We start from the raw sequence: 9,183 nt of genomic DNA, 5'->3' as shown, positions 1-9,183 counted from the left end.
GAGACGGCTAAAACGATTCCATCTTCTGTCTTAGCAAAGGAGCAGCAGTGCTTGGTGTGGCTTGTCCCTCACAGATTCGTGGGCTTGAAGTTTGGTCCTCACGGTGGGATTGAGATACAAGGACCTTTAGAGAAGTAGAAATAATAGGGGACAGTTGGGTCCCCAGAGCAGCACACCCACTAAGGGCTTAAATGCTGGTCTTGCCCAGGGCTTGCTGGAAAGGACAAAGGTCCTGAAGGGCTGGTATAGAAGAGTGGATGTGGACCATTGTTCTCTGTGACAAGTTAATTCTTATGGTCGACTTATGATACTTAAATCACCATGGAAATACATCTCTGGCTGTGTCTCTGAAAGGTTTAACTGAAGACCTAACCCGAATGCAAGTGACACGTGTGTCCTGGACTGGATAGAAAGGAAAAGTGAGAGTTGGGCACCAGCTCGCATCTCTCTTTACTTCCTGATCGCAGATGCGACATGACCACCAGCCTGGTGCTCTGGCCAGCATGCTTTCCCTGACACGATGAACTGTCCCTTCCAACTGTGAGACAGAAATTCAACGCTCCTTCCTTAAGCTGCTTTTGCCAGATGTTTTGTCACAGCTGCAAGGGAAATATGCCTCTTCTGAGTACAGTTGGTTTCCAGTTCCTCTCCTGGTTCTCCACCAGGCTGTCAGTCAGGGGTTCTCACTGGGATATTGTCTGGACCGCCCAAATATCAGAAACCTGAACCAAACAAAAACTCTTTCCTTCGTATGGCACGGAGCCTCAGGCTTTTCTTACGTCCTCATGAAAATGGATTAGTACCCATCTCTGCTTGGAAGAGAGGTCAGTGGAATCCTTTCTTCTTCCAGCATCGACTTGTGTTGGTTAGAATGCTGGGAACGGAAGATCTCCTCCCTAACCACAGTTCAAGATACCTGGAAGAAGGAAGGGAGGGCCCTCTACTCAGAGGGGTCTGTAACTGTGACAGAGGAAGCCAAGCTGGAGTGGACTGGTGACAAACTCTGGTGGGATGGCCCAGAGCCGTCTGCTCGGCTTGGCTTTATACCTGCATATTGGGGAAGACCTTCATGACAGCTGTGCTCAAATTCATGCTACAGTCTGGGCTGAGATCTCTTTTATATGTAAATGATCCCCCATTATTTGCATAAGGCCACAGTGTTAGACTTCAGCTCATTACACAAAGGACTTGGGTTATGGAAAGCCAGGTCTCTTGTGATGTCCCAATCCATCCTTGTCCTAGTAAAGAGATGCTTGACTTCTGTTGTCCATCCCAGACATAAGGAACCAATGATCCTGGCTACTCACGTTAGGTGGAGGCAGCTCAGGTTTTTAGAGCTGGTGTTCTCCCACTGAGTGTAAACCAGACTCTCGGCCACTCTCTCACCAGGCAGGAGGCAGGCCAGCAGCCCTCTCTGTGAACCTGACAGGGGGTTCAGCAGGGGTAGCAGGCCTCTCGCAACTCACTGTGCAGAGAAGCCATTGCCACCTAGGCGAAGGACGACGCAGACTGGAATTTTAGGTCCAAGTCGGCTCCCTGGTGAGGTAGTGCTGGCAGGTATGGGGACTTGCATATTCTGAAGCACCAAGTAGGTGATAAGGATGTTCACCTACAGAAGATAGGTGGCCCTTGGCACAAACCCTCCCTAGTGACGGCGGGATTGAGTTGTAGTGAAGCAAGGCCATTGAGGTACCTTTTAGGCTCAGTGGATCAGGCTCAGTGGGGGAGAACACACTACACCATGTAAGTGCTTGGTCGGTCTAGCTAAGCTAAACAGCCCCAGGATTTTCAGTGGTTTCCCTTGAGAGGTGTTCTTTATTTAGGTCCCCTCTCAGGAGACACTCACAGTGGCTCCAGCTCACAGAAGAGGGCCATCCTTCTAAACAGGAAATGTAGGTAACATCCAAATCTCCACAAGCTACACCTGTTCATATTTACACCCCTTTCCTCCTTAGATATAGTGGCAGAAGGAGGGATATTTTTGGGCAACCAAGTGGGTGAACTATCAGTTCAAAAGCTGAAGGATGTATCAACAAGTCCATCCCACGAGGCTACAATTTCAGCTCTTGCTCTGATTAGAAATAATAATGAATAATTAGCTAAGTTAATGTACTTTGGTATGGTATGACAAATCTCTCAGTATTTGATCAATGTCATCTTTGCTAAACAAATGGTAGGGGAGGCCTTCAGTCTTAATGGGCCAATGCGACACCTTGGGCGTCTTGACTTGGCGGCTCAGATGCCATCTGCCCAAGGAAGCCCCCTTTCCTTCCGCGGTGACTTAGGTGCTCCTCAGAGCTACCTCTAAATTAGTGAACATACGGGATGGTAATTGTCTTCCTTGCCTGCTATGCTGGAACTCCAAGTGTGCAGAGACCAGATCTTATCATGGTAATTTCAGTGTCCAACTGAAGTGTCTGTCATAGGGTAAAGCTTTGTAGAAAGGAAGGAGGGAGAGAAGAAGAAAGGAAGGAAGAGAGGCAGGAGGAAAGGGAGGGATAGAGGGAGGAAAAGAGAAGGAAGAAAAGAGACAAATAGCAACCACCACCACCACAATGTAGAGACGAGTAAGTGAGCTTTGTCATTCTTGACAGGGAGGGACTGAAGGAGATCACAAATCAGTGAGTTGGTCTCCCTGGGTGGTAGCTACCTTTGCTCTCTGGGCTATCCTCTGAAGTTAGGACCACTGAAGCTTTAATGTGAATGAGGATTTGTTTGTGGGGGCCCGGAGCCATGACATCCCTGCTCCCCAGTGTAAGTAGATGCCACCCTTTGCCTGAGCCCTATTCCTCTACTACAACCCAGGAGAGGTGACCTTGACCTCCAAACACCCTCCCGACGAGCTTTCGGCTTCTGTTGATAGCCCTGCCAATATTGTCTCAAGACTGCTTTCCCCAAACAAACAGCCCCAGGTAGTTTTCCTTGTGGGGTCACAGTTTCTCTAATTATGGTACCATTGAGTCTTGGAGCATAATTTTGGTTAGGTACTTCTTTTCTAAGGGCCTTGAGACTTTCAAGATGAGATTTTTTTTTCATATTCTAGTCAGATGAGGAGGTAGTGGAGAGGACCCTGGAGGTGATTTGGTAGCATCACTCAAACAGAACCTCCATCTTGTCTCTTGTCAGTGACTGGGGGGAGCCACGTTTGTTGGGACAAGTGACTTGAACACCTGACGAGTCATCACCTGGCTGACTAGTGTAGTCAAATCAAATGGCATGAGTGGGGCAGAGGTCTGTGGGGGTTTTGCCATCGTGAGATCCAGGTGTGGTTTCTCATGCTAGGAAAATAATTAGATACAAATTCCTGAAATCAAATTCTGACTGAGAATATCGCCCAAACCCTGTTTTTTGATGTGGTGAGCTGTGCCCACACTGCCCATCCCCCGTGTGGCAATGGCACCCCTGTGCACAGAAGCAGCAAACCTCCACTGAGAAGGTACAGTCTCTGTCACAGGAGGAAGTTCTTGGCAGCTCTGGGGGGAGAGGCTGCAGGATTTATGACCCTTCACCTCCTAGCTGAGAACCCACACAGAAGAAAGACAAGAGGCCCAGGGACAGGACCACACCGGCAAACCTGTTTCTCATTTTCAATAGTATCATTTGCTTTATCAGAAGATCCTTCCGAGACCAAGTTCCCGCCATGAGGAAAACCCCTGTGCAAGTGATCGCTTCTGCAAGATTGCAGTGAGTCTGTCCTTAGCCAGTGCCACCAGAGGGGACCTAAGACTGCTGCTCTGTGTTACGATGACCCCAGGTTGGGTGTGGTGGAGTCCACCTGGTGGAGTGCTTCCCACCCAATGTGGGGCTCAGCATTTCTGGGAGCCTTGCTGAGGAAGCCCACCCCTGAGAAGGAGAATGTGGAGTGCCCCGAACCCAGAAACTCTCAGGATGGCTGATATCCCTTGCTATATCCACCCCACTACGGGATCAGAGAAGGGTAGGGGGATGGCTAGGGGAAGAGGGGAATGAATAGCGCCCATAGGGAGCCCACAGGGATTGCCACTTCTTTTTGGACTATAGGGATCTCAAATGGCTAAGTATGAGTTGAAGTTTGTGTGTGTGTGTGTGTGTGTAGACAGAGATAGGTAGGTAGGTAGGTAGGAAGGTAGGTAAATAGAGGCCTTGTTGGAGAGATCCTGTGACTGTAAGCTTTTCTGGTTTTGGGGGAGCTGGGAGGCAATCTGCTGTAATTCTCAAGAAACACCCTCGGTGGCAAAGTCCTCTAGGTCATCAGTGGAGATGATGCTAAGGTTTGGAGCTTCTGCACCCTCTTCCTCTGGACCATGGGGAGGATCACGGGGCCTCTGAGCAGAGGCATGTTGGGTGAACTCACTCAGATGTTCAGTGGGAGGAGGCTGCAGCCTCGCGCCCTGAGAGCTCTGGGGTCTGTGGCCAGAACCCTGTCTGAGAAAGGTGGGAGCCGCTAGCTGAGAGGAGCAGCGCAGAGGCATCAAGGAGGTTACAGGCACTGGCTGGAAGCCTGGGTACAGGAGGTAAGGAGCAGCCAGGGCATCCTGCAGAGGTGGCTCGGAGGAGGCTTCCTCAGAGGATGGGACGGAGACCTTGACATACTTGCCAGTCTCGGGGTCATAGAAAGTCTTAATTTTCACTTGGAGAGGCACATCGAAGACAAAGTATTGTCCCGACTGAGGATCCTGGAGCACCTTCTGGGTGGCGGGGTAAGGGGGCAGGGGCATGAGGGGCTGGGGCCCCCAAGGCCGCCTTCCCGTGGGCTCCCAGCCGCAGGACACCGAGTGGCGGTGCGTGGGTGGGGGCAGGGAGCGGACTGCAGGGAATCTGGGTTGAGGACCTTTTTCTGGAGACAATGGCCTTCTCTCTGTCCCCTGCGCATCCTCTGTGAAGGACTTGCCCTCCCAGGCCTCGATGTGTTTCTCTGGCGCTTGATCGTTCTTCCTCCTCTTGCTTGCCAGCTTCTTCGCCCGCCTTAGGGCCTTCTCCGTCTTGGGCGGGACTGCAGGAGGCTTGCCCGCTGCCCTCTCCAGCAGAGCAGGGGGCTCGGGTTTCTCAGCAGCGTCTGCCATCAAGGCACTTCTCGGAGAGAGGGTCCTGAGATCTGCCAACCGCTCGAGTTGGGGATCAGAGCCTTCAGCATCCCATGTGAGGCCGTGTGTCATGTCCTCCCTCCGGGTAAGCCTAGCCGGGCCTGGTGTGGTCCAGGGGCTGGGGCCCTGAAACTCTTGGTGCAGCCACTGTTCCCCAGCAGCCTGGGGAGTTTCTTCCCAAACATTGCTGGCCACAGGAGAACACGTGCTGCTCTCGCCTAGAGAGCTGGGGTTGGGAGAAGTCTCTACCTCACTGGGGACCAGCCTCCTTCCTGAAGGTCCTGCTCTGGGTGCAGACAGAAAGTGGCTTTGGAAACCTTGTTCTTCCCAGCAGGTGTGGAGTGGCAGGGACGGGGGCGGGTCTTCTAAGCTATCTGTGGGTAAAGCAATGGTGGGGATATGCTGTGGGGCAGTTAGCTTCCCTGAGTCTGCAGGTCTGCCCTTACCACGCGCTGGCGCTTCTCTTGTTGTATCTGGGGGTGGCGGCTTCATCTTGCTCTCTTCTTCCACCAGTGGTAGAAAAGAGAAACTTCCCTTCCTGGCGTGCTGAGAAGCTTCAGCCTGGGCTGCAGGGTGCGCTGGATCCTCTTCCAGGCTCTCACACACTGCACACGGTGGGCCCTGCATGTTACTGGACTGGGCGGTGTTACACATTTCCTGACTTTCTGAGGCACAGAGGCCGCCAGCATCCTCGCCCCACCGTTGCCTTGGTAATTCATTCTCTTTGTGTCCACCACTAAGTGAGTCCTCTGAGGACACTGTCCTCAGGAGAGGCAGGATGATAGGTTTTATCACCGGGGTGGCCCTGAGTGTGTTGTCTTTAATTGGGAACAGTCTGTGCTTGTTGGTAGAAGCCGGCAAGGGAGTTGAGTCCTTGGCATGTGGCAGAGCCATCTCCTTATCAGCCCCCGCCCAAGAACCTCTGAAACTGACTTCCTCCACTGATTCCTTCCCGGGTGTCCCTCTCGACCAACCTTGCGCTTTTCTCTGCGCTTCTTCCTGTCTGTGCGCTTCCGCGCCTCTCTGTCCATTACTTACGGCACATTGCTGTGGCTCATTTTTCTCCACCACGGTCTCCTTCTCGTCCTTTTCCTTGTCACCTGCACTCCCATGATTCTTTCTGTCGTCCCAGGGGCCTTCCGTGAAGCACATCTTCTGCTGGTCATCAAAAGAAGCAAAGGATTGATCCGAAGAGCTGGTGCTGAATTTAACCTTAGTTTGGAGGCCCGGAGTAAAATCAGATTGGCAGTCGCTGTAAAAAACATCCTCCTCCTCAGGAGAAAGGGGCCCTGGGGAGTACTTCCGGTTCAAGGGTAGGTTCCGGAGCCCCGTTTCTTGCTCAGGCTCTGTCTCTTGAGAGATGGACCTCGAGAGCCCGTTCTCCAGCTGCTGGGGCTTAATTTTCTCTGTAGCCTGCCCTGCTTCAGACTCACTGCTGTAGAGTTTCAAGGAGAGGTGTTTCCGGGGAAGGTGTCCCCTGGAGTCTGGGTGCCAGCTTTGCTCAGAGGGACCCTGCTCTGATGTCCCATCAGCATCTCCCTTCTCACTACCGTTCCCCTCTGTCACCTCCCCATTGGCGCAGAAATGGGTTCTGGAGCCAGTTGAAGGTGAGCCAACGCCCAGGTGGCTGTCAGCAAAGGACTCAGAGGAGTTAACAGCAGGATCCTTCTGGGTACTGCTGTGCAAAATGCTAGCTGGCATCTCCTCCAAAAGCTCTGTGGGAGGGTTCTCTTCCTGCCCATTGGGAAGGATGACCCCATTGCTCAAAGGCTCTTGTTCACTATCAAGCTTACCTCTGGTTTTCTCATCAAAGCTTTTTAAGAGAGGCAAGGGACTGTATGTACTCTTGACACGCTTCCTAACATCCTTGAGGTTGAAGAGCAGGCTGGGTGCTTTGGATTTGTAGCTATCCCGAGACTGAGACTCACTGGGCTCCTTCTCCTGGTACCCATTTAGCTGTTCTGGAGAGGATGGGTTGATCTCTGCTGGCTGGGTGTCTGAGGATTCCAGGACATGCTTGGTGGGTATAATTGGGGTGAGGAGCTGACTGATGTTAAAAGGGGGGCTGTAATGGTCATTGGGATCCTCTGGCATATCCGGAACACCATTTTCGGGAAGTTGACCCTGAGGGTTGAGCTTTGAATACAGAGGTGGTAGGCTTTTCCTATTGGACTGTTTCTTGTCTTCCAAAGCATCATGTGGACCATCTGTTCCTCCTTTGCCAATCTTTGGCTTCCTCCATGGGGGCTGGCTCCGCTTCATCTGAGGGTCAATCTGTGAAGCCTTTCCCTCTACAGGGAATGCCTGGGATCCTGGATCCCTGGCCCCCCAGGCTCCAGATGTGGACTGAGGCCCTGATGCTGATCCAGTCTCTCCCTGAGTGCAGTTAGCCTGGGCTTGGCAAGGGGAGGCTTTGGACTCAGGAGGGTGGGGCTCCTTTAACAAGGGCGTGTCCTCATAATGTTTGGGAGCTTTGCTTTCTGGGATTGTTTCTGCAGTATCCTTTCTCTCTGGGAGCTTTGGTTGGTGGCTATTCCATGACTCAAAAGCACTATTTTCACTGTGCAGAAAAGTCCTTCTGGGAACCCATTCCTTGCCTCTTCCTGGCTCAGCTTTGGCTGGCTTGAGAGGTGGAGAGGGGAACTTTGGCTCAAATGAGTCAGCCACATGGTCAGGTGTCCTGAGGAGGCTGTCTGAGCTGTGGCAGGCTGCTTCTGGGTTCTTGGGAGATTCTTGCTCTCCAGGGATCCTGCTAGGCTGGTGGCTGCTCTGATGGGTGCTGGAGACTTCAGCAGGTACCCTCCTCACAGTCAAAAAGGCAGAATCGAAGCAGAAGTTGACACCACCTTCTGGGGGAGGTGCAAACTTGGGGGGATTTTTGAGAGCTGGAGGTTTGCTGGGAGGAGGTCGGCTGTCACAAGGTTGATTCTCTGTCCTGTCAAAAGACCTAATTAATGATGAGACCTTGGAGATGGGCTTGCTGCTGCTTCTCAGGCCTGAAATGGGCACCTCCAGTCTCCTCTGGGCTGGTGTGGTCGGGGGACTGTTTTTGGGGTACTTTTCCTCCCCTTGAACATATTTTGGTTGCTGTTGGAAGGTGGCTGCCCAGCCAGAATGCTCTGTGCCTTGCGAAGGAAGCTGGCTCCAAATCCCACTTTTTCTGTTGCTGTGGCTCACTGTTTCTTGGTGAAAAGTCCCAAACCCCTGGTTGGTGACATCTGGGGACAGAGCCAGGTCAGAGTCATGGAAGGAAGTGTCCTCTGAGATGCACAAACTCCGGAATGCCCGGTCTGTGAGGTTGCTCACCTCCCTGTCTGCATCGTCCAGCACGCTGCCAATACTGGAGGTGTCACTGAACCCATCTGTGCACTTCCTGTTTCCCTGCATAGTCTGTTGGCTTGAGGAGTACGGTCTCTGCCAGCTGTTCGGTGTCTTTTGGTGAGACTCTGGATGGAGTTAAGAGAAACCTGCCCTTCACAAGGTAGAGCTTTGAGTTGACCAGGTGCAGGAGCAAAGTGAGGATTTTTTTTTCTCTGTAAAAAAAGCGCAGGGTATGGTTAGGCTACCTGGTTTAATCCATCCTTACACACGCTACATGCCAGTCTTAGGTGGATAAAGGTCTCTGTGGTCGATTTCGTGTGTCAGCTTGGCTAACCAACTCTACTATTACTGATGACTAGTCTGGAGGTTGCCATGGCAGTATTTCTTCGATGTGAGCAGCTTTAAAACCAGTAGACTTTGGGCAAAGCAGATTGCCTTGTGTAATGTCAAGTGAATGCTACCCAATCAGTTCGAGGTCTTAAGAGAAAGATGATTGAGGTGACAGACAGCAGATGCTAAATTGGCTGAGCTGACTACATTAAACTAAAAGGCTTCTGTCAACAAAATAAAAAGGCAACTGCATATCTCAGAGGATTAACATCTAAAATACATAAGAAATGTCTATAACTGAATAACAAAGCATCAAACCCTAAAAAATAAAACCAAAGAACTCAATTTAAAAATTGGGAAAGAAAACCAGGCATGGTGGCGCACACCTCTAATCCCAGGATTTGGGAGGCAGAGGCAGGCAGAGCTCTGTGAGTTTAAGGCCAACCTGATGGAGGAAGGTCATTGGTTA

General features: G+C 51.6%; 1 protein-coding gene across 1 annotated transcript; it reads right to left on the bottom strand.

Annotated features, from left to right (window-relative positions):
- Nucleotides 1-3,770: 3,770 nt before the first annotated feature.
- Nucleotides 3,771-8,583, bottom strand: CUNH10orf71 (chromosome unknown C10orf71 homolog). The gene has a single exon (XM_050140585.1). It carries the CDS (start codon nt 8,448-8,450, stop codon nt 4,194-4,196), a length of 4,257 nt encoding a protein of 1,418 aa, XP_049996542.1. The 5' UTR covers nt 8,451-8,583; the 3' UTR covers nt 3,771-4,193.
- Between the last annotated feature and the right edge of the window lie 600 nt (nt 8,584-9,183).

This window comes from Alexandromys fortis, unplaced genomic scaffold (assembly GCF_014885135.2).
Source record: "Alexandromys fortis isolate MF-2015 unplaced genomic scaffold, M_Fortis_MF-2015_v1.1 scaffold_46, whole genome shotgun sequence".
NCBI lineage: Eukaryota > Metazoa > Chordata > Mammalia > Rodentia > Cricetidae > Alexandromys > Alexandromys fortis.
The sequence above is the reverse complement of the archived record's forward strand: the minus strand, read 5'-3'. Positions and strand labels throughout refer to the sequence as shown.